Below are 26,535 nucleotides of genomic sequence, written 5' to 3'. Positions count from 1 at the left end.
GCAAGTAATTTTTTAATTTCATTTAATTTTTTAATTTTTTTTCAGTAATTTCTTCATTTAATTTTTATTCAAAATATGATTTCTTACAATTTTTTCATGAAAGGAATTTAAGATACTCGATTTTAAAGATTGAGTATCAAAAATATTATACAGGGTGTTTTTTTCAGTAATTTTTTCATTTAATTTTTATTTAAAATATGATATCTTCTTACAATTTTTTCATGAAAGGAATTTAAGATACCCGATTTTAAATATTAAGTATCAAAAATATTATACAGGGTGTTTTTTTCAGTAATTTTTTCATTTAATTTTTATTCAAAATATGATTTCTTACAATTTTTTCATGAAAGGAATTTAAGATACCCGATTTTAAATATTAAGTATCAAAAATATTATACAGGGTGTTTTTTTCAGTAATTTTTTCATTTAATTTTTAGTCAAAATATGATATCTTCTTACAATTTTTTCATGAAAGGAATTTAAGATACTCGATTTTAAAGATTGAGTATCAAAAATATTATACAGGGTGTTTCAAAATTTATATGGAACTTTTTTGCAACAGTATTATATAGAAATACTTTTTTCAATAATATCACCGACTATAATTTTATACTGATTTGTCATCGACCAGCGTTCGTTCTTGTCAGACAAGCGGAAGGAAATTGTTCATGAACGTTGAAAAATTAAAAAGAATGTAGAGAACAGTGGCACATGCACAAACTGAACCACCTACCCTTCCGAAAGTTCTGCCTTTTCCTCGGCGCGCTCAAGATCCTGCTCCATCATGACTAGTTTTCTGGCAACCTGTGATCAACAGCCACACTTGTCATGCGAAAAAGCAAGGATGATAAAAAAAATATAAACAGAAACAAAAAGAAAAAAAATTCCAGTAAAATACAGAAAACAAAAGTTATATCGCAAATGCATGCGGACAGTCAGCTTCCAGTCTGCTTCTCCTTGTTTCCCATTGCTTCACCGGTCTGCTGCTCGATTTGTGACTCGAATCTTAGTGAAACGCTCTTATAGAAATATATTTTTATCCAAAAAAAAAAAAAAAAATGGAATCAAAACGAATTTCATAAAATATATAGTGCATTCGGGAATTACAGTATTAAAACAAAGTATTTTATAAAATATAAAATATAGAAAAAGAAATACACAAGTTGCCTTGTCGTATTAAGTACTTTTTGATTCCGATTTTCTTGGATACAAGAATTTGAAGAGGAATCTCAGTCACAATCGCTATTACACTACACATTGTAAATATTGTTTTGCAATTGCAATTTTTCTTACGCAAGTTCTCTCCCTCCTCACATAAAAGTGAGTCTACAGACTCAGATTTCTCTTTTAAAAGTAACACGATTCAATCGACATACACGATCGATCCGCGACACAAATCGTGATCGATCGCAACTGCACGGAACCTGTTTGGTTCCGAACCAACAACTATATGAATTTTCATTGGGAGAAAACTCAAAAAGAAAACCAATCAAACGAACACATTAGGAAACATCTGTGTTAAGACAGTTGCACACGTGATCACGTGTCATCAAACGTCTTTAATCGTGCCTCTGTGTGTACGTATACATATGTGGCAGGTGTACATCCTCGTGGACATGCACACATGAGAAAGTGTAGCGAAAAACAGGGGGGAAAAATGGGGTATAAGAAACTGGCGGTTTTTGGCGCACGCTTGAAATTCGAAAAAAGGCATTGTTAATGGCAAGAAAAGAAAAATATGGTGGGTGTGAGTGTTTTGATTTTTTGAGAAACGGATGCTTACGACTCTCCGGCCTCGGCACGTTCCTCAGCACGTTCTAGATCGGCCTCAACCATGGCCAATTTACGGGCGACCTGTATAAACGACACATACACACGGTTTCTCTTTATGTTCCGTTTTTGTCTCTCTCCAGCAGTTCCTTAGCTCGCTCTTTTTCTCTTTCCGTTTCGCCGGTCCCTGTCTCGTGTCTCGACCAGGCATCTGGGCCAAGATCGACGCTCTCGCGCCTCGATCTTGCCGCCATTATCGCCCCATCATCGAGATCACCGTGATTCTGACCGACTCGATGTCGCTCTACGAACTGAAAGAGACTGAAACTCCTTTTGAGTCTGGTTACTTCCATCGACTCCACTCAGTCTAGTGTCCCCTCCATTCGTTTTTCTAACTCTACCTTGAACGTGGCGAATTTCTAAAGTAAATGGCTCGTCGGAAACGTGGAACAGCGTTTGGTTGTAACGAGTCGGTGATTAGTGTTAACTGACTGCTTTCAGAGATTTATTGGAGTACGAAAATTTTGTTTGAAGTTGTTAGATGTGGAGGGGAAGTGATGGTAGCTTCTTGGCGTGCATTTTGTATCAGATTTTCTATGCGATATTGCGGAATCCTTGTAGAGAATTTTTTTATAAAAATGCCTATTTTATTCGCTATACTGCAATTACTATCATTAAAGAATTAGTGATAGTGTGTTATAATACTTGAACAGCTCGGTAGATAATTATAGTGAGAATGGTGTAATAGAAATAAATTGTACATGTAACTATGTTGCTTTTCCAATTGAAAGCAACACTAATTTTTCCAAAAACATTTTCTATGCGATATTGCGGAATCCTTGTAGAGAATTTTCTATAAAAATGCCTATTTTATTCGTTCTATTGCAATTACTATCATTAAAGTATTAATGATAGTGTGTTATAATACTTGAACAGCTCGGTAGATAATTATAGTGAAAATGGTGTAATAGAAATAAATTGTACATGTAACTATGTTGCTTTTCGAATGGAAAGCAATACTAATTTTTCCAAAAACATTTTCTATGCGATATTGTGGAATCCTTGTAGAGAATTTTTTTTATAAAAATGCCTATTTTATTCGTTCTACTGCAATTACTATCATTAAAGAATTAGTAATAGTGTGTTATAATACTTGAACAGCTCGGTAGATAATTATAGTGAGAATGGTGTAATAGAAATAAATTGTACATGTATCTATGTTGCTTTTCCAATAGAAAGCAATACTAATTTTTCCAAAAAATTTTCTATGCGATATTGCGGAATCCTTGTAGAGAATTTTTTTTATAAAAATGCCTATTTTATTCGCTCTACTGCAATTACTATCATTAAAGAATTAGTGATAGTGTGTTATAATACTTGAACAGCTCGGTAGATAATTATAGTGAGAATGGTGTAATAGAAATAAATTGTACATGTAACTATGTTGCTTTTCCAATAGAAAGCAATGTTAATTTCTCCAAAAACATTTTCTATGCGATATTGCGAAATCCTTGTAGAGAATTTTTTTTATAAAAATGCCTCTTTTATTCGTTCTATTGCAATTACTATCATTAAGGTATTAGTGATAGTGTGTTATAATACTTGAACAGCTCGGTAGATAATTATAGTGAAAATGGTGTAATAGAAATAAATTGTACATGTAACTATGTTGCTTTTCGAATAGAAAGCAACACTAATTTTTCCAAAAGCATTCTAATAGAATCTTATTTTCTTTCAAGGAGAACCATGTCAACTGATTACAGTTTCTTATATCTAAAATCTGGTAATCACTAAATTGCTCGGTGGCAGTATAATGATGTAGAGATAAGACAAGCAAGTAAACTAAAAGTAAAAAAAATATTAATACATGGACGTATTTATATCTTCCAAGCTACAAGATACTATAAAATGAAATTTCCTTTACCTCCATTTAAAAAAAGCTACCAAACTTCCAAATCTCTCCAACACCTCCATCCTTCAATTTCCACTCAATCGAGAAAAAGTAATTCTAATCCAAAAATTTCCATTGTCGTCCCATCACCACCAAGATGTCCTTGTTTTCAACATTTCCAACAATTCGATACATTTCCTAGACGCTTCTTTGCAAAACAAGATGCAGATCGCGTATTCTTGACCAAGTGGAACGGGTCGGAAAGAGCCAGAAGACGGAACCACTTAATCATCTGATTATTCGTTCACAAATATTCGCCCACTTATTCGAGCTAACTCGTCGCGCTTGGTTAAGGGGTTAATAGTATTCCGCGTTGCTTCGCGCAAAATCCCACTCGTGATGAAATCGCAAATATTGAACCAGTGAAACACTAACCGTGAAACGTGCTTTTCTGCTCGAACTGTTTCGTTCGCTAGACGAGGAACGAATAATTTAAACGCGTTTAACTTGGCGACAACGAGCCACGGAGAGGTTGGAATTTTAAATAAAACTCCAGATATACCGTATTCGTGGCTCGGACCGACACGAGTCGAATAAGTGTACGCGTTCGAATAATCTTTAACGAACAGCTCTTTCAATTCTGTAGAACGCATCTCGTAAAGAGGAGATAAGAAACGAAGCGAGAGAAGACGTTTTCTCCACTTCGTTCCTAGAGATTGGCACGAATGGATAGAAATACTCGTATACTACGCAGTAACAACGAGATCGTCGTGGAAAACGAAAGAGAATTCACGTCGTCCCCCAGCATAAACCACGGAATAAAGCTGTTCACAGCGAGCTCTCTGGAATGTCCCTTTCGTTTGTCTACGTAGACCTTTCGTTCTATGCATGCAACCAACATCTTTTATGCGAACGTGACGCAACCCCTCGTGCAACTGCCTATCCACGTGACAATCATCGTCCGTGGATCTTTCATTTCGATCAATAATTCTCTACTCGATGCAGAAATATAAAAATAAAAAACAATGTATTATCGTCTGTAGATGTTTCATTTTGGCCAATAATTTTGTACTCGATATAAAATATAGAAATTTAGAAGAAAACATAAGAAGCCGCATATTTTATAAAAGATTAATTTCAAAATTTGATACATTGTTAATCAACACCACGTCAAAATATTTTTCTTATATTTCATATTCAAAATATCTTCCATATGTTTTAATATTTACTTTCGAGGTTGAATACGCATTTTTTACCATTTTGAATATTTAGAAAATATAAATCAACAAATGCAAACTCTACATTTTTCCCACATTGTTTTTACACATCAAACGACAATGAAAACTGTTTAAAAACGAAGTTGATCAAGATGATACGTTCATGACATGAAATGATCATTAAGTGGAATTGGATTAGATATCTAATAGCTAAATATTGGAGCAAGGATTACAATTCGCAAAATTTCGGAATGTTTTTTTAGAACCAATAAAACCTACGTTATCTGGATGATGTAACTGACCAAAATTTGTCATTTGGCGGGAGGTTTATGTAACGTTCGCAAGTCCAAGATACAGAGGGTTCAATGATAAGCGATTATTGCATAGGGTTAAAACACAGAAAGTAATATCACACTCGGTTAAGGCTCGCTTCCGTTGATTTTCTGCAACAACTGTTATGCTGTTAGATCGTTAGACAGACAAGCAAATCGAGATTCTAATAGAATCTCGGAAATTTGATTCGGTATCACTGCAAACATTAAGAAACATTGTACAATTTGTCTAGTTTCGATGTTTGTTAATACAATGACGCTCTAAGAAGATAATAAATGATGAGTTCGATTTTGTTATTGGGAGAGGATACAGACGCGTTGAAGTTACAACGATGAGTTTTAGGATTAAATCAATTTTTGTCAAACACTAGAGGAGTCATCAATAATGTAGTTTTCTGTGAAACTTTTATCAATACTTGCGCAAGACACTGTGCATTTGAGCAATAACAAGCAATAAATCAAGATATTCGATGAATCTGACGATGTAATGGAACTTTCTTTTTTTAATCGTTTGCCGGGTGTGTTGATGTACGTTCGATGCAGCAAAGATTCGTTTGTGCTCATCGAACAGCGTTTTCCTAATATTTCACGTTCTCTAGCGTGCCAGGAAAGTTTGGTGAATTAATTTTTCGTAATTTTATTTTGCAAGACAGTCGTTTGAATATATCGAGCCGCAATTTTATTCAAAGTATAAAACACGGTTGAGTAATATGAAAATAATCGAATTTAGAAAAGAAATTGCATATCAAATTCTATAGATGTGCAACGACCACGAACCAATTAATTCTGATGCCCCGTTATTTTGAATTTCTAATTTCTGCATACTAGTTACATCTGCTGAGAAGGAAGAATCGAATAAAATGAATTTTATGTTTCTTGAACTGTGTAATATTATAATATCAAAGTAAGTAATTATTTTGTAATCTTTGTAACTTCGACGTCGTCATGTGACACAACCTACCATAACAGATGGATGTTTGCAATATTTCTGAGCTACGTTCCGAATTCCAGAAAAGCAAAAAGAGGGTGTCTTTGGACAAAAGCAGCACCATTTTAATCGCGCAGCTGACCGAGAGCCACATAGTCTCGTTTTTATCACAACACAGAACGCGTTAACCATATTTTAACGAAGCCAGTTTCCGATCGGACAAACCGAACACGCGAACTTACGATATTCACCGAATGTACGTTGAAAAACGATTTTGCGCGATAATTTTTATATGCAAAGTAGACTTTTATTTTTCTTTTTTTTTTCTACGAAATTGGCACTTGAAACATTGTTTGCTTGTTCTCTCCCCCCCGCCCCTTTTGTTTGCTCCAACAAACACTTGGAAATCACAGATATACAGCGGTTTTTAACATTTAAGTCGCGCTCAAAACACGTGACACTGACATTATTCATATACGTGTATCACTTATCCATCATTTTTTTTCTTTTTTTTTTTAATATTCCCAAAATAAGAATTATTTTACTGAAACACTGCACTTCTTACCAGTTGATCGATCAGTCGTTATCTCACTCGACGAAATCACAGACGATCAATACCTTTCGTTCCTCCTTCCATTCTTTCTTTCATTTTTCTTTTTCTTTTTTCATTTAATCACTGTTTCGTTAGAAATATTTTTGAATTTTTACCAGAAACGAGATTTTATTCGAAATAACTTTCACGAACGATTCGGACGATCGGTTGAAGAAGAATCGAAATTCTTTGAATTATTCAATTGAAATATTCTCGAGTATAATATTAACGCGTTTACTTTCGATCGATCGAAATGTGAGTAGATTTTCGTTTCTTTTTTTCGTATTATACCGAGCCACGGTAATTTCGAGCACACAGAGAGAAAACAGAGAGTTATGGGGTTAGGCACTATTATCTCGACTATAAACTAGGAACCATCATCATCATCATCATCATCATCATCATCATCATCATTATTTTTATCATGATCATTGTCACTGCAGCCATCACGCTTGTCAGTCGTGGGCTCGCGAACCTCATCGTATTTCTTGTCAGCTTCTTCAGCGAGGAACCTGGCCTCCTTCAGCTGATTTTCGAGGGCGTCCATACGCTCTTCATCGGCCAAGCTGCGATTCTCGAGAATCTTGCGGGCTCTTTAATAATTATCACAAAGAACGGCGATTAACATACATTAAGAAAGAAAAGATCGCTGGAAGGAGAAGTTTTTAAATTATCGGTCGTTGCCTCGTTCGTTGTAACGAAGGTTCCACGATGATCAGGCACAGCACTGCTCTCCAACTATCTGCTAAAATTCTTGGAAAGATATACCTGCGGGAGCAAATTGGTACTTGATCTTGACAAACCTGAATCCTCTCCAGCTATATAATTCTACGCCACTTTTTTCTTCTTAGAGGATGATATAATATTTCCATAATCTACTTAATTCACGATATAAATAATAAATGTTTCGAAGTTTAAGGCCCGTTCAGATTAGACGGATTACTTAAATTCCAATAAATTGAGATCAAGCGACTTGACTAATGCGAATTAGAGTAAAAATTTAAAAGGATATTCAAGCCAACTAATTGTGGCAGGTTCCTGCTGATAAAACAGTCTCAAAATTTTTCAATCTACGAAATATAGTTAACGTCAATGAGACTTTGTGAGTTACAAATTATCGACATTATATTATTCAATTTTTGGGAATTAAATGTACTGTAACACAATACTAAAGTGCAATTTAAAATATCAATTGAAAATATAGTGGCGAAGACAATGATATTTTTTATCGAATAAGAAAATTCATCGATATAAAATATGTCGAAAAGAAATTTGTTTCTAAAATGGTAAAGTGGTTCGTCAAGATGAATACAGATTGGCTTCCGTAAGATCGTCGCGAAAAAATTGTTTTTTCGTTCGCTGGTTCGTGACCCACCTCCTCGTATTTTTTATCCGCCTCCTCGGCGATCAGTTTAGCCTGTGCTAGCTGTTGCTCCAACAGGGATACTCGGTCATCTTCCATATTGGTACGGTTTTCGAGTGCCTTGCGTATCCTAGTGATCGATTATCATTCGATTTTTAGCACCGGTTTGATCGCCGTTGAAAGAAAGATCATCGACACACGAAAACAGGATTCTCGCGGTTATGAATAAAATATTCTTCGATTATTATAGCATATAGAATCGCGCGTGAATTAACATTCGCTTTTTTAAATTCTGGATAAAAATATTGATGTTCCACTAATGATTATTTTATATGATCATATTATACAACATTATACGATTTAAAACGATAATTATGGCCGGTCTAACTCATCAAATATTCATCATGGATTTCATGTTTCGAGAAATTTAATTTATAAAAACGATAAAATTTCTAATAAAGAAGAATCTTCAATAACTTTCTTGAAGTTCTCTTTACAAGAGAATTTCTAATCTGCAACATTTTTTTAGATAATGTAGTAGCATAAAAAGCTTAATCGGATACATACGAAACAACGATAAAATATCGCGAATTATGTGTCGGCTAGTTATCAATTTCTTTTTCCGCGATAACAAACCTCAAACATGTCATCCAGTATCGTCAATAGCGTTATAATCGCCAATGATATCGTTTATCCGCAAATTTCCTAGCCGTTTTTGAATCTAAATTAATCTATACAGAACAGAGGTAACTCTCGCTCTAGATGTTCAAAGTCACGGTTCTGATAAATTGATAATTCTTATCGACGCAAACAAGAATCGGTATTTCAATCGATCGAGAGCGGAAAATTCTGACAAAATAATTATCTGCGAGTTCTTTCAACGTCGAAAAGTTAGTCCTAGCGGTAAATAATGCCGGGATATCGATCGAAAATCAAGAGGAAGGGCGAGTGATCGATTAGATTAAACCAATCGACTGGTCAGGTTCATTTGCCAGAAAAAGATTCTATCGTTTTTTTCGTCGTTAGCTGATCAAACGACGATGGAATTTAATGCTCGCGTAATAATTGCATCACTTTCTGGAATGGATCTATCGATAATTAAGCAGGCACTTTACGCATAATAAATGTATAATGAAAATGCACGCTCCATAAAATCACAGTAATTACTAGTTCACCAGCAGCCTTGAATTTGCTCTGTGTAATTGCGTCTGTGCTTAGGCTCGATTGTCATATAAATATAACTAGGTCTATATTGAGTGCGGTATTAACCGCGAAACATTACAGTGCAACATTGTACGATTATTTATAAATGGGAAAATATGTAAGTTTGTTTCAGGATACTCGCTCTTCCCACTCGATTTCGTTGAACGTACGGCGTTAGTTCTGATTCTTTTTGGAGCATCGAACGACCGTCTTGTATTTTGGAAATGTTAACCCTTTGACTGTTATGGGTTGCTATAAAAGCTCGACGATAATGCCCACCGTGTGTTATCATTATTTCTTTTAATAAACTAAATATTTTAATTTTTTCTGTATTTATATCAATATAAAATATCATTTTTATCTCGTTCCATCAATGGATGGCTCGTAATCGAAGGGTTAATATCGACGTTTGAAGTTATTGTAAAGGCGAAAGATCTACTAAAAATGCATTAGCATTCGTCTGTTTAATTATTTTCTTGTGACTTGATATATTCAACGACAAGAATTTTGAAATTGTATTATACTCTGATAAAAGTTCATTTATCACAGATATAATCTTCTAATCATTATGAGCAACGTACAGGTACTATTTTATCGATTTTTATTATCTCAAAGAATTTATAATTAAAGCATTCGCATAATTCAATAATCTCCACTATAGTAAGTAGAATTAATTTTCTTTACAATATCCTCGCCGTGTCTTCAATAAGAGCATAGGTTACTTCAAATTATTATCTGTAACTTAATCTCCTATCGTCCCATAGGGCAGACAACAAGCCTATCAGAATTATCATCTTTAATAACTCGACACCTCGATCATACGATTTTCCTTTTTAATATATATACAATTGCTAATAATAAACGACTACAATCTCTGACAACTTTATTAACATGAACCTTGCGAGGAGGCGAAGAAAGTGTATGAATCGAACTTTCATTGAATCGATCAATCAAACGGGAAGGGGTTTGTTATCTACCCATTGAGTAAAACATGAATGCCGCTATACTGAACGGCTCCATTATAAATATCTGTTCGTCGACGGATATTTATAAGATTTACGTGGTCGTCCGGTGCTCTGTTCATTACAGGAAAACATGAAGATAAAAATGTGCAGTTCCTTTACCGTTCGCTCTCATCCGCAGCTTGCGACGCCTCTGCCAATTTAGCAGTGGCCGTTGCGAGGCGTTCCTCCGATCTCTCGAGGTCCTCCTCCAACAATTGGATACGACGATTCAGAGCGGCTACTTCGGACTCAGCCTGTAATACAAAAGAAAATATTAAGTACGGAAAATTAAAATTTAAGTTACGACTTAAGTAGTTTAAGTAATTTTAGTTTACATATTAAGTCGCAGTATGCAAGTATTATTGATGTAACTGTAAAAATGTAAATTGTAGTTGACACTAAAAGCTATATGGCAGGCGGTAATAGACCTATTACCATCACTATATTTTTAGATTGAAGATTACTATATTTAAGATATACACATATATTACTATATATACATTTATAAATGGAGTCTTTAAATAGTAATTTTACTAGTGTATTATATATTTAGTATTGTATTGATCTCGCTGTTTTTGTCAAGAAACAGACTTAGTTTCGTGATAAATGGCGTTCTTATTTTCTGCGTAATCTATTTAGCTCTCTCCTGACCTATTTATTGACCCATCTTTTTATATTTGTCTCTATCGATTCATATCCACGCTAGCTCGTTCATTTCAAGCAATTGTGATATTTAGTGTTTTTTAAATTATAAAAGTCGAGAATGTAAAATAAAATTTTTTTTTAATTTTTCCATCAAGACAACGATCTACAGTGAGATCCGTTATAACGAGACGCGATATAGTGCGCGCGTACCGAGCGAAAATTCAAAGTCGATTTTCTCGAAAACAAAGCCTCGAACGAAAAATTTTTATTCTACATTTTCGACTTCTTTTTTCGTCTAGAATCACCCCCTTTCCGCTTGTACCACCAGTTACCAACCACCCTGTATATTTTTGCTTATCTTGTTCTGCTGCATCTATTGTAGTGACAACGGACACTAGCGGTTCTCATTAGCCTTAAGTTTTAAGTGACATATTGGCAATATAAAAACGGACAATTTGCAGTAATAAATATAAATCCCTGTAACACGAGGTCCTGATTTAATGAATGACCACAAGAGTTTTGCATCGCCATAACAACAATAGTTATCGTCCCACAATTTTTCAGCCAACAAGTTACAAGGTTGCAATAAATTCATTACCACATGAACGAAGTAAGTTAAGACCAAACACCAGATAAGCTATCGTCGTTCGACAACCATGATTGCACCGTTTATTTCTAGCTTGATGTCCTCGACTTCCTTATCCTTATAAGAATTTCAGAAAAAAGATGAAAGGAAGAAAATAAAAAATACAAAAAGGAAAACAAGATTAAAGAGCTATTGTCCACGATCGTACAACACGTGATTAGAATTCGCAAGAATATTCATCGCGGGATCGCCAAGGTCTTCGCTCTGTTCGCATATCAATGACCCTAACTTCCTTCGGTGCTCGTACTCCTCGTAACAACCGATTTAATTGAATGGGTCGACCATTTTCACAGCATCCACTTACGTTTTCATGCGAATAGCTTCAAATTCCTTGCAAATGGAATATATACTTGTCTCGCAAAAAGAAAACTAATCTTAAGATAAGAAAAGAAATACTTATCACATTCTATTAAAAGCGCGAGACTTAACGCTTCGTGGATTAAACAGTTGCAATAGTATGAAACTCGATTCCAAATAATATCGGTTAATTAAATTCATAAAAGTTTCTATTCGATTCTATGACGTGTCCAATAGAAAATCCGCATTTTATAATTACTTTCCGTAAAGATGTTAGGCTCAGACGCTTTGTTACGGTTTCTACGTAATTAACGTTCTCACTCGATGTATCTTGCCGTGTTATTTAATTTGAAACTTTCATTCAATCGCCAAAAAACTTTGTATTCTTTCGTACGATTGTATTAAATGGAAGTTATTGTTTGCCCATGTTATTTAACTTAAAACTTTCATTCAATTTGGAGAATTTTGTACTCGTTCGTAAGATAGTACCAAATAGAGCTTACAGATAGTCTGTTTACAACGTGTTGATTTATTGCAAAAATTGTTCAACGCGTTCCTTATCAATCTTTATTTCTCGTATCTATTTCTTATCGAATAAACACCATTTTTAGATTATTCCACACACTTTTCCAATAAATAAGCAGTTCAATAGAAAATTGCGCTTCCTGTTAGCGTTAGGAAGGTGAATTAATGTTGTTTCGTCTCAAGATGGAAATAAAATGAGTGAAACGAGGTCACGAACACCCTATTACAATATGATACTAATTAAAGCGTTCTTTAATTAAGACATGGAATTGTAACGTATTCAGAAGTTGGCTTCATCGATATGTTACGTCAAATGAAACGAACCGATCGCGCCCTTACAAATGTAAATTGCTTAACGCTCGATTACGCGCGTATTCGTCTACCGTCTACGCAATTCGAGGCCCTTGTCCCCGTTTGTGGCTGCACCTGTGACGATTGTGCGCCAAGCGGATAAATCCCAGTTTATCGTGCGTGAACCGGGCATTACGCGCGCTTTCATGCAAGTACTGTTCTTCGATCATCCACCAACATTTTGCATCCGGACCGATTCAACAAACCTGCAATTCCCCTTGACCGATGACGCGTCCAAATCGGCCAAAGATATCGATATCGATGAATGTGCAATTCTACTAATTTTGGTTATCTTATCTTACAAAATAGATTAATATCTATACTTTGATTTGTGTAATGTACGGTGAACTTTCTTGATTAATGTTTGTAGAAAATTTCGAGACATTCTTTTGTGTTCAATTGTTATAAATATTATAAATTTATATTGCGCGTTTGATTGTTTTAGTATGATTTAGGATGGTGTTGTTTTAATGTGCATACATATGTAATGGATTTGTTTCGTTTCTGGTGATAATTCAATTTATTGGTTTATACAGGGTGGTTGGTAACTGGTGGTACAAACGGAAAGGGGTGATTCTACGCGAAAAAAGAAGTCGAAAATATAGAATAAAAATTTTTCGTTTGAGGCTTTGTTTTCGAGAAAATCGATTTTGAATTTTCGCTCGGTACGCGTACAGTACGTTATAACGGATCTCACGCGAAAAACGCGTCTATGCTTCTACGCGAAAAAAGAAGTCGAAAATATATAATAAAATCTTGTTTTTAATTTTTCCATCGAGACAACGATCTACAGTGAAATCCGTTATAACGAGACGCGATAAAGTGGACGAGTACCGAGCGAAAATTCAAAGTCGATTTTCTCGAAAACAAAGCCTCGAACGAAAAATTTTTATTCTATATTTTCGACTTCTTTTTTCGCGTAGAATCACCCCTTTTACGCTTGTACCACCAGTTACCAACCACCCTGTATAACTAGAATTCATGTAATGCGAGGAACGTATCATTCAAATGATAACGATGTAGATACTCAAATAAAAGTTCACATTCGATTAAGCGAATGGAATTAGCACGGCTTTAGTCAAAGTTTCGTTTTAATTAAAATCTAATTTCCTTTTCTTCCAATAAATAAAATTCTATTCTACTTCCTGTTTATTCCAACTTGTTACATTATTCAGTCAATTCATATTTAATATGTTTTACAACACACCCGTTGAATTTTCAGAACGTCCCATTAACAGTTTGAGAATTATCAAACTATATTACTAAGAATTTCATTGGCCGTTCTTTCTACTTAAAATGATTCACTCAAAGAAACCAGAGGCTACGCCTATGCATGCTCATAACGCGTACAATGTCATAATTCGTATCCAGACGATGTGGCGGGTTAAATTGTCGACCGGATAATTCGTCACAATGTATAATATTTAAAGTAACGCGAGTGCCATTTCCGGTCCCATGTATTCTCATTATCGATCATTGATCACGTCTATCAGGTCGTGCACGGACGATCTGTGTCGGAGGAAACCGACACGCCCACGCACACTGGCGCAACCGAACAGGTCTTGCCGATCATATCCGCGGTAATGACGGTAAGTGTGCCAAACTTCCGGCAACGATCACCCTCCGTTGCCTCCACTACGTTCTGTTAATTCGACGCGATTGTACTACTGTGTTTATATGTTGCACGCATCAGTCCTGTAGTTTAATTGTATCAGCAATGTATCACAGAAAATTTCAGGAAAAACTTATTTTGTTGCTTATAAAAGGGACTAGGAAAATGACACTGTAATGATATGGTACAGTAAATAATTTCAATAAGGAATATTTGTTTATATCATAGAATATGGATTATAACATATGTGTAATATTACTTAATCCTGTAATATTTTGATGATATTTTTTTGTTAAATTATTAAGAAGTGCTTCTGAAATAGAAACATAATTTTCATTGCGTATAATATGTAATTTATTTATAATATGTATTTAAATAGACATAGTAGGTACGCGATGAGAATGCTGGTATTAAATACATACTTTTCTAGTTTAAAAACCTGATTTGAAGTGTGGGATCATACCAGCCCTACGATATACCAACACCACGACATACCAACCTATATACGATAGGAACGCTACAAGAGAATTTCATCCAAAGCAACGGTATCCGATTACTCCACAAAGTCCTCTTTTCTCTCGAAAAGCTTTCAGCGTTTCCTAATGCTTCGAATTATTTCAGAAACGTAGAACGACTACTATCCATCCTGAAAACGTTCCTCCGCGAAGCAAGTCAAAATGTATCGATCGATCAATTACCAATATGCTAAACCAATAAAAACGGAACGTAACACGAACGAAGCGCTATGACGATGTTTATTTGTTTATTAATAAGTCTGCCCCCAGGATGAGGACAATCGAGGCATGATTATATAAACTCAATAAAAGAGACGCCACGTGCTGGCGTACGGCTCGTACGTAATATCACTTTCACGGTACAAGCTAAATCCGTTGCTGCCCGGTAAATCAATGAACCGAACTTAGGAGTATATACTTTGGATAAATGTTCGTAACATGTGGGACACACGTTGTTAGTTATTTAGTTCTATTAGACGAGAAAAAGAAGAAGAAAAAAGAAGTGCATACACGGCAGTGCACTTCATTGCTCAATGACAAAAGCTTGTTAGTGAAGCTTCACCGAGCTCCTATTCGTTGGCCTTTTAGGACGACGATACGTCAGCGGCAGAAAGCGAGCAACGTCACCGGAGATACATTGACATTTTTCGGAGACTATACAAGGTTAATCTCTAATCGACAAAAGAATCGCCCTAATTAACCTTTACATGAATCCTTATAGCTGGATTATGGATATTTATAAATGTATGACAAATTTAAAGATGCTAAAATATATACGTACATACACAATGTACAAAAATATTGGAAATATTCAAAGTTCACAAAAATATGAATTTGTATAAATATCTGTTGTTTGATTATAAACGTTCCTTCTTCACCAGGATAGATTTTGGCAATTATTTAATAGGATGGATTAAAAGATGCAGAGGTTCTACCAACAGATACTGAATGGAGTTAGAGATAATTAATATGATATGTATAATGAATGTAAATATAGAAAAGATAGGTTTTCGAAAGGACGCCCTATAGATCTATAGTAAATGTTATATACATATTATACATATATGTAGATATCAAGTATATTTTCTACTCAAATAGTTGAATTATTAATAAGTTTTTTGATTTATTCCAAGTCTCTTCTCTTTCTATGAAGAATTTTTCAGGAATTAAGTTACATATTTTTCAAGACATTCTCCATACTCTAGGATGAAAGATAGTTCTACAAAATCATATATAATACCGTGACTTGATTACTTCATTCATAATCGATAATTTTGCAGAGGTTAGTCATGGTAGAACTGTATACAGGATATTAGTCTGTGACAGGCTTCCTCAACAGAGGGTCGAAAGGTCTCCGCAGCAAAATAAAATCATCGATTCCCAACGCTGATGATTTTAAATATCGCTACTGTAAATAACACCGAGCAGGTAGATATGGTCAGTAATGTTTTCTTGGTAAAAAAAAAAAAGCAATGTTTTTTCTCTCACCGGTGCTCAACTTTGGAACTTCAACGAGTTACGCATTCAATATATCGTATTCTTGTGTTGGAATCTGTTGGACCATTGAACTGTCTATTAAAAGTGTCATGGTAATCGAATACATGTAAAACAAGCAGATTTATAATTTTACATTTAAATTAAAAACGTGTATTTAACATTTCGAATGTTCGAATTACTTGTAATACCTTTTTGAAACGTACTGGAACATCTTCAGGCCAGATGTAAATTCACCTATGCGTTCAGCTATGTATTTTACCAGACCGTCAGCGAAAGAAAAGGGTAAAAACAGTGAGACTGTGGTAGAAATCGAAGCTGATGAACTGGCTTACACCTAGAATATTCATTCGTTCTTAATCTGCTTACAATTACAGACACTGCACATATTTATCTGAATATTTTTGATCAATTATATTTAACCCATCAGATATAAATTCCTACCTAATATTCTAAATTCTTAATTTATAAAAACATGATCAAAAATTATAATCTTCAAAATAATCTACTTCATGTTCATTTTTTTCATAAATGACGCAGAATAATGAAAAAACGTAATTATCCTCGAAAAAATATATCAGATCGTATCATATCGATAATACTACGAAAGCCTTCGCATGCGAGAATTATTGTACGATCGTACACAGAAGTCGACCGGGTATTCCCCTTGATTCCATTCCGTGAATACGAGGGACACATTGGTTTAGCGCAATGCGCACGGTTAATTAGCTCTGGGCGTTATCGTAACGACATTTCCGAATGTACGAAGAATTGTTTGATTAACGCTGAAGAGTAGCGACAGAGGTAAGTTTTCAAGCCGGTCCTCGTTGTATCAAGAATGTCTCGAGTGCAAGTCGAGTCGGTGTCCCTTCTATATCCCCCTGGCTGCCCTCTCCAGAGGCACAACCCAGCCTGACGACGACGTGCCTGGCTGCCTGACACTCACGATCGATCCTATAGCCGTGCGGACGCCGGCTCCAGCGTTTCGTGTACAAAGGTGAAAATGATTTCCATCGAAAGTCCACCGACTTCGAACATGATTACTATTCTATCTTTTAAGTTAAATATTCAAAACGTGATGTCATTCGATAGAATGTATCCATTTTTCTTCAATATAACAAGTTTCTCTCACGCAAACCGATCGATACTTTTCCAGACGAATACCGAGCGAAGTTGAGCACCATATTTCCGGTAAAGACACGCCGTGAACCGTACAGTTCGTTACGTGTTCTCGATGAAATTAACCGCACAATGAGTCGATCACGAGATGAATCGATTGGCTTTGCGATCGGTGCACTTCGTATGACTGTTAATCAGACATCGAAATTGACAAACCTCACTGAATTCTTCCCTTCTGTGCGTTTAATTCACATCCCTATTCGAACATCGTGAAACGATTGACGAGATTCACGAGCTACCTCGTACGATAGGTCAGGTTATGGCAGAGAATGGAATAACTCGAATCAGAGGAAACTGGAAAAATATCCTCGACAAAGAACCCTACATAGTATCGAGCCAATTCGTAGGCAGAAAAAACGAACGAAATACGAAGTTGAGGTAATTTTCTCACTCACTTCCTCGCGGCGTATCACTTCCACTTGCAGCCGCTTCTGATACTCTTCACACTCATCCTTGTACTTCTCCATTTCTTCTTTGGTCTGCCTCATCTTCTTCTTGAGCACGTCGAGAAGGGTGCCCTGCACTTGCGTCGACATGCTGCTGGATATTCGCGCGTGTTATCGTCTTCTCACTTGTAAATATCGCGATTACGAGTCTAGTGCGCGGATCGAGGTAATGCTCGAACGATAAATGGAAGAATGGAGGATCTAAGACAGCCGGTGAACACGACGTACGAAGACAAAGTATATCGGGGTACGATAGACAACCGGTACCCGTGCGAGAGAGAGAGTTTCGTAGCCTCCGAGCTGTCGTACACTGACGACCACTGGCTGCTGTTGACTGGAAAGCAAGATGGCCGCCCCCGGTCAGTACGCGCATGCGCGCTACCGTTCTGCGGACGTCAAATAGTCCCTTGCCCTTAACGACGTTTCTCCTACGATATTTTGTGGAAAATTTCCCTTTGATCAAATTGCAATTGACCTCATCGTTTAAATACTTCCTATCTGACCACGCCTATATTTATAAAGAGTCGGCTCATTGATTCAATCGTTATTTTTTTCTTTTCGAGACCGTGTCACAGTATGATGCGCACGCCGAGTATCGCTACGCCAATCGACGTGTCGTCGCGCGCAAAGCCCCGGAAATACCGCGCCCGTCGCGAGCGCGCCCAACCGTTCGAATGGATGGTCGACAACAATTCCTGCGTTGTTTCGCTTCTTCTGCTTTTCATTCGCTGTGAGGGGCATTTCGCATTTATTCTATGCACCAATGATAATTCCAGTACCGACGTAATTTTCCTAAAATTGGTTGTTTTCTATGATCGACGGTTTTACGATGAGTAGGTAGAATGAGATGGATGAGTGACGCGGAAATTTAAATGATAATAGAGATCAGTAATATAACGGTTATGTGACCCCTAGTAATAAATTGTTATTCATTTTGTACGCATTAGAGAGATTTAATAAAGACACAATTATGGACAAATCGAATAACGGATTGTATCATATGGTTTAAGCGCTACCGGAAATAGTAATATATTTTATTATGAAGCTCTAGAGCAAGAGAATTATTGTAATATCATTATATAAGAGTTGCGACCGTTAATTGAACATTTTTAATAAATTATGACGTAATTGTTTTATTCAAGAATATAATTTCGGGAAAAATCAAACTAAATGTTATTTTGCTTGCATCATATTTCTTAATTTGAATTCATGTAGTGTAATTTTAATTAAATATTCAATACATTTTATCTAGTTTGACTGGCTATGCATATTAATTTAATTACTAGTTTGCGTCGCGAAGAATTAATTACAGAATACATCAAACTGCATAGTTAATACTCGTATTATCTCTAATACTCTTCTTTTTATATGTCAGTAATATTTTTTTACAGAAGAAAGAATAAACAGTTATATATATATTAAAAAGTGACTGCAAAGTATAAATAACACGTTAGAAATATATGATTGTGCATTTATGAAAAACTACCGCAGCTCCATCTCTAATATTCAGTCATTCTACGATAAATTCAAATGGTATGCAAATCCCAGGTTAGCATCGAATTAAGAACAATCAACTGAATTCGAATGTAAGTTCGAGAATCCAGAAACTCGTCCATCAGAATTATGCGAAGAATGTAAGTATAGATGGCAGCACATTGATCTGCCGTGAAATCGCAGAGAATGTGACGTGTAAACATCGGCTAAGATAACGGGGTAAAGAAACAGATCTTTGTTTCAAAGGTCGACAATAAAGTATAGAACGCATTTCAAATTCCGGTGCAATATGTTATGAATATTCTGCAACAGTGTTACACATACTCTATATCATCACCGGCTTATAAAACGCTCATAACGAAGCGGATTTGTAGGAGCGTGTTCCGGGCGCTATGCTTACGCAATGCTCTCTCAGAGTGCCGAATAAAAGAGCTGCTGGATCCGTGTACCAACAGCCACGTATTTTTAGAATGTTGACGAGTGCTATTTATGTTTAACGCGTGTTACCAGTGCAGGGTGGGGTTTGTTTTTGGAAATGTGTTCCAAAAGCATATATGTATACGAAGATATCTTTCATTTGTTAAATTATTTTATCTATTTCGCAAAGATATTAAAAATATTAAAATTTTTTAAAAATCGTCAAGAAACTTCAATTATAATGCCATTTTACAATATATTATTGCATTTGGTCAGGTTAGGTTAGGTTCTTCATGAAACTGAACATAAGCTTCCAAGTTTGGCAATGTTACACTCGTTGTACGAACGCGTCATATTAAATCGAAAGGTGTGGCTTAAACCAAAAACGAATTGGTAAGAACGCCGCATATTATGATGTGCATCGGACGTGATTGTATATAAATAATCGAAAAATTTGAATTACCTGGGCGTACGGTCGCTTGGAGTCGACTAAATAAGAATACCATTTATCATATTGGATGAAAGAATTACGCTTCATCCATTGTCTCCGTTCAGTAACCCTATACAATAAGTATCCTTTGTCGGACGATCGTGCATCGTTAAGTTCTGCAAGAAGTCGCTTGTCGCTAAAAGCGCTACTAATGATTCTCTTAAGTATTATTAAACGCAATAAGTAGTATATCATTTATTTAGTACGCGATAATGCAAACTGATTTCGATTTTCACTTGGCAACGGCTGGAATTCCGATGTATTAATCGGCCTTTCTCTAATCAGTATTCGTGGCGGTTCGGTAATTTTCCAGAATGGTCGGTAGAAAAGAGCGTGTAATTAAAACGTGAGAAAGAGTAACAAGAGTCGTCAACGTTCCTTTGTAAAACCTTCTCAAGCAACCTACGATTTAATGGTCTGTAACGTCACCGTGGGGTCCGTGGTTAACCACTAGATCACCTAACCTAACTGCGCGCGTATTTTTATCCTGCTCTCAACCATATAAGGTATCGAATTTACGAAGATTACCTCGTTCGACGAAAACGTTGGGTAAGTCGACAGAAAGAAATGCAAAAGAGATGAAGAATTATATACACGGGTGGTATGATATGGTCCGAGAGAGAAAGCAACATCTTCATTGGTCATGATCTCTTTCCGTTATCAAGGGCTGTATGACCCTCGAGGACCCATTGACCGACGTGACGTCAAACTGCGTCAAGGTTATGTCATATGATGACCTTCACGCAGCACGCTCGTTTACCTACGTACCGGGTGCATCAGTGATGTATCATGCGATACTGACCCGTTTAAGCTGGTTCCCCATAATATTCTGCAATTCGTTCCTTATGAGACCGAATTTCATCATCGTGTCGCTGGAGAATATGGACCATCCGAAAGCTAATCCAGGATAATCGGCGCATCTCTTTCTTCTTCTTGCTTCCCTTTCAGCTTGCACCTCGGTCCTTTCGCTAGGACATCTAAGCTTGGCAAGCTCAGCAAGTTCAGGATCTTCCTCGACGTTGGTCGATTCGTCGTCAGAGTTCCCGTCACCGCGAGCCCTCGCGACCGCGTGCTCAGGCTCCGGTGAAGTTTCTTTGCTCCTCGTCTCGTTGTCGGACTCGTTTTTGCATATCTCGATCCCACGTGGCCTTAATCGAGGCTTATCAGTTGATGGTTGTTCCGTCTCGTGGCTGTCACAGCTCTCGTTCTCGTTTCTATCAAGAACAAACTGTTCGCGTCGTTCATTGAGGACATCCAGGCTACACTGCGCGAGCCTGTGTCGGATGTCCTCTCTGTCATCATCTTCGAGCTTGTACGTTATCTTGTTGACGTCTTTTGAGGATACAGTAGTGGCCGTCGGATCTTGGAGCCACCTCGGGCCGACGATCGTGGGTACTGTCACCGCGGTCGAACACTCCGTACCAATGACAGTGCTTTTTTCAACGAGTCTCGATGACGTTGTAGTCGTTGGCGTTTCGTTGTTACCAGTCGGCGTATCTTTAACGATATCAGCAGGGCCACACTGCGCGGGTCCTCTGCTGGAGACATCGATACGTCGACGCGTAGTGTACCGCGGATGATGTTGATGACCGCGACGTCTCGTGGTCGTCGTAAGAGCTGGTTCCATACTATCCAGCTGCTAAACCTTTCACCTAACCCCTTTCTTCCACTATTTATCCTTCTAATGTACTCTACGTACCACTGTTCCTACTACTGCACAAGACACACCGCCATCTTGTCTGTCACTGTTCGTAACACGTTTCTCACCGCGCCACGCATACGTCCTTCTGTCTGTCTCTCTATGTTGCACACACACCACCGTTCCGTACAGGCGAACGCATGCACGAGAGGAGACACGTTGGTCTCTGCTCTCTGCACCGTCCTGGTCTGATTTCTATCTTGCTCTTGCTTTCTCTCTCTCTTTCTCCGTCTATTGCTCTATGCTCGATCCAGGTTACCCCTACCATAAACTACGACTCGAAACCGAAGTTTGCCGACCACCGCCGAACAAACGAAGCGGCAGCTTCGCGTACTAATGCTCGACTGTGCGCTCCGTTCGCGGAGAACCTATTCTTTTCTTGTGAAACGCCTGCGCACGATCGCCGCGACATCTGATGGCGCTCGAACGTCACTATTCTGTCGGTAACAACGCGGTGATTGATAAAGACTGGCGGGTTTTCATATTCGAAAACCGGTTGAGTTTATTTTTTAAATGTTTCTTATATGATATTTGTTGTTCTTTCTCCAAGTATCAGTGTACTCAATTATCTAACTTTCTCTTTCTAAATGAAGTAATTTAATATACTGCAAATTGTCCGTGAAAGGTTAAAATATTTGAAGTTTGAAACTTAAATTTGATAAGAAATTACGATAGAACTACGACGATGGAATATTACGAATAACTTACGTTCTGCAGCGCCTTGTCTTTCTCCTCAAGTTTAGCATTGACCTGCATAAGAGCCTCTTGAGTTTGATCGAGTTCGTTTTCAATGGTCTGGATCTTCTTCTGCAGGGCGCGCGCCTCTTCCTCGGCCTTTGTTGGACAAAAGAATGTTATAAATCAAACAGTTAACACAATAACAGATAATTACACATTTGTTGTGTATATATATGATTATGGCAGAGAAAACAGGTATAGACACTCCAGATCTATAATCAACGTTCTTGAACAGATGCCAATCCTATAACGCATTTTTATCACATTGTGATTATTTCATCGTTATTTTTATTCCCCATTTTAGCAAAGCAGGTAAATAGACATTTTTAGTATTTCTTTTATTACATCAGACTACTTTTTATTCTTAGCTTGTCAGCAGTTATTTCAGGTCCTCCAATTGAAACGCATAATACGCTGAAAATTTGAAACATTTACCTTTTCTGCTCGCGCATTTGCATCACGAGCTTGCTGTTCACAGAGCAACGCGCGATCCATCGCGTTGTCCTTCTCCAGCTTCATTCCCTGCATCTTCTTCTTGATCGCGTCCATGGTGGCGGTTTGGTTTGTTCACTCGTTTACCAGAAAAAAGACAACGTATCTGGAACAGCAACGGACGTCTCCATTATCATCTCAACGTTCTCGAATATGCGTTCTCTCCAGCACGTAAACCGTATTCCTTCCCATACGCTGTTATCTTCGATCGGCAAATTGTACTTTTTAATTCTCCCTTGGTCCGTATAACTCGATCGATTCCCAAGGAGAATGATCGAGTTCGCGCGCGTTCATCGTGCCGGAGATTTCAATGACCGTGAGACGAATCAAGATTGCAATTAACCGCAACTTAATTATTTGATCTTTTTCTTTTTTCGTGCAGGTTCTCCTATATATCTCATACCTTTTTGACGACCGTTCTTTTCTATCGCTTTTTTATTTTTCTCTTCCCTCTCGTTTGTTTCAGAAGCTGAAGCGCAAAGTTATCTCTTAAAAACGCGACGTGACGGTAATTACCATAGAAATCGCCGGATCGGCCGCAAATTCGTGCAAGTTCTCGCTATACGGACAGCATGCATCGAAGTATAATTAGCGAACGACCGGATATCCTATTTATAGAGACAGGTTCTTGCTCAAGAAGGCCCGGGCTCTGTACCGTGTCCGTATATATAAAATCAAACGTCTTCGCTGCTCCGGCCGTCTTTCTTCCTCTCTCGTGACGTCAGACATTCAGGTATGCGATCCTCCAGGACGAACCAAGGCGAAACGAGAGGATTCTTCGCGGGCTCGCTGCTTTCGCATTTTATGCGCTCGTTTCACTACACGAGCGAAACCGATGCATCGCGAGGACGAGAGGGTACCGATACGGCCAGCAGGACAGAGCCACGAACGGGTTAATTTTCTTCGTGGAAACATTCCAGACATTGTTTCTTCCAGGATCATTCTATCTCTATTGTTTTTTCCATCCTGTTTCGCTTTCAAAATCGAGTTCTTTCGTCGAGAGTGAAATTTTAATCTGGCACGTTAACAGTGAGTGTCACTGTTCGCTTGTTTCTTCTTTATTAAGCTTTTAACGCTAAATTTGGCATTGAAATGAGAAGAAAGCACACGGAGATAGATTATAGAAGATCGAATTTAATTTCTAAGGAAGTAGCGAAACTTTAATCAAGAGTTAACAGTGGATGGTTACTTCCCAATTCTTTTTTCTCTTTTAAGCTTCTAAAGTGAAACTTGATATTGAAATGAGAAGAAAGAAGACAGAGTCAGACTATAGAAAGTTCAGTTTAGTTTCTCAAGCTTGCCGCGTTCTTTGAAATATTTTTAACCAAATCGTATTTTTTTATGCTTTGACAACTTCTAAAGTACGAGGAAAGTATTAAGGAATTGTTATTGATACGAGTGATTAGCTGTTGCTGTGTAATACATTATTGCGTAATAATTATTTTCTTAAAATATTAATTTCATTAGAGTCTCTTTTTAGGTCGAACCGAGAAAATGATTGAAACGTAAAAGATTTGAGAATCGTAGCAGGGTTAAAGAACTTCTTGGTACTCGTTGAGTCTACGCGTGTATGAATCTCTGCATCCGTATCATTGGTATCTATACGAACGAATGAGCACGATTCCTGGCTCGCCCGTAATCAGAGATGCCGGAGAAGCGAAGAGGGAAGAAAACGAAGTTTCAACCAGTTCAAAGAAGCAGAAATTCTAGACACAATGCTCCGAAGAAACGAACTTCTTCGTGTCATCACTTCTCACCTTTATTCTGTGAAACTTAAATACCTTCGAAATCAAATCGTTGACACCATCATATATTTACCATAATATATCCATAATAAAGTCTTTGCAAAGATGAAATATAAAATCAAAAAAAAAAAAAAAAAAAAGAAAAAGAAGATACAATGGGAAAAGATACCTAATCAAAGGTGGGGATTTTTTCTTCCGTTTTTGGTTTTAATGTATAGATTGTGATGAAGTCACATCCCAAGCCTATCGAAAGTCACAGAGCACACAGTCGAAATAGTGATGGATAAAAAATAAGCCCAGCTGCCGGATTGCAATGGAGCTTGTATCAAAGCAGAGGGTTATTTTTACACGCGAGAGGAGAGGGTGGAATCGCTAGTCGCCTGCCGTCGAACCTTTTCGGGTTACGCACAGCCGAGTTTCGTTACTACATTCGGATCGGTGTCTGATTACGCTCGAAAGAAAATTATCCTCCCTACCAGGCCCCCTATCGTAACAATTTCTGACACTTGATGCGGAAATTTTTGCATAATCCACCTACGTCATGATGATGATCGTTCTACATCTTTTTTGGAGCAGATAAGAAATTTGTGTGCGAAAAGAATGCGACCTAGATCGTGACATAGAAATTCGACCTTGTTTAATAAATTTCTTGAATTAAAATTCGATACAAGTTCGATAATGAAGTAATAAATTATCAAATCACTGCAAATACTACGAGTATTCCATGCGATATTACGAATAAATTAGTCTACACTTTTTAATGGGGCACTGAAACCTTCTACAGGTTGTTCTATCAATTTCTTCGATCGCCTACACCGAACACCAAAAAGCAGAGTATAGTAACGTTTGCACTGGTTCTTTCGAGAATTTGTTATCAGCGAGCGTCCGGAACAACATCGTGACCGCGATCTGCTATCTCGCAGTTAGAAATTCTTGTCTACTCTGGCACAGCAAAGAAATCGGTAGTCTGGGACAATGTTGTCACAGCGGTTATGCGTGAATGCCTGAAACTTTTTATGAGTCACACTTTTTCTGGCAAATACCAACTCAGGCTGCATCCACGATTGACAACGGGTTGCGGGCCTGAACGTTACGAAACGTCCGCCAAAATTTGCATAATAACCGATTGCTTTTTAAAATCGCTCGCATGAACTGCGCATGATAGACGTTGCAATTATCAATTCTCTCTCAACTCAATTGAATCTCTATCGGTTAAAAAAGTAAGTAGATCAAATATAAGGCGATCCAAGCTTCATTTACCACTTGGTTCAACTCCTTTTCAAGGCAAAATCGTCGTCGACCTGCAAGATCATCCGCCTCTATTCGAAAACTGATTTCTGCCTCCGACAGCGATCGACCCTCTTCACTTTCCTGCGCACGAAAGAAACACGCACGTTCTACTCACGTCACTTTTTTTCTCGCACAACCAACCCACCCACCCACCCACACA

The 26,535-nt window shown here is 37.3% G+C and overlaps 1 protein-coding gene across 23 annotated transcripts in view; it reads right to left on the bottom strand.

Annotated features, from left to right (window-relative positions):
• The window catches only part of LOC117235837 (tropomyosin Per a 7.0102), a 38,077-nt gene that overhangs the window by 11,206 nt on the left and 336 nt on the right, over nt 1-26,535 (bottom strand). For 3 of the 23 annotated variants that reach the window (XM_033498222.1, XM_033498215.1, XM_033498217.1), the window contains exons 2-6: nt 23,284-23,446; nt 22,819-22,944; nt 10,421-10,554; nt 7,206-7,323; nt 1,784-1,854 (exon numbers count right to left, since the gene is read on the bottom strand). In XM_033498222.1, the coding sequence (XP_033354113.1) occupies nt 1,784-1,854; nt 7,206-7,323; nt 10,421-10,554; nt 22,819-22,944; nt 23,284-23,397 (563 nt within the window). In that variant the 5' untranslated portion in view covers nt 23,398-23,446. Of the gene's footprint in view, nt 1-733; nt 805-1,783; nt 1,855-7,205; nt 7,324-8,105; nt 8,224-10,420; nt 10,555-17,959; nt 20,528-21,213; nt 22,481-22,818; nt 22,945-23,283; nt 23,447-23,856; nt 23,875-26,345; nt 26,463-26,535 lie in introns of those variants that run through there. The other 20 variants (XM_033498220.1, XM_033498223.1, XM_033498209.1 and 17 more) reach the window with 18 other exon arrangements.

Source organism: Bombus vosnesenskii, unplaced genomic scaffold, assembly GCF_011952255.1.
Source record: "Bombus vosnesenskii isolate JDL3184/JDL3185 unplaced genomic scaffold, Bvos_JDL3184-5_v1.1 scf7180000013320, whole genome shotgun sequence".
Taxonomy (NCBI): Eukaryota; Metazoa; Arthropoda; class Insecta; order Hymenoptera; family Apidae; genus Bombus; species Bombus vosnesenskii.
Note: the sequence above shows the minus strand (reverse complement) of the source record. Positions and strands in the feature narration are given on the sequence as shown.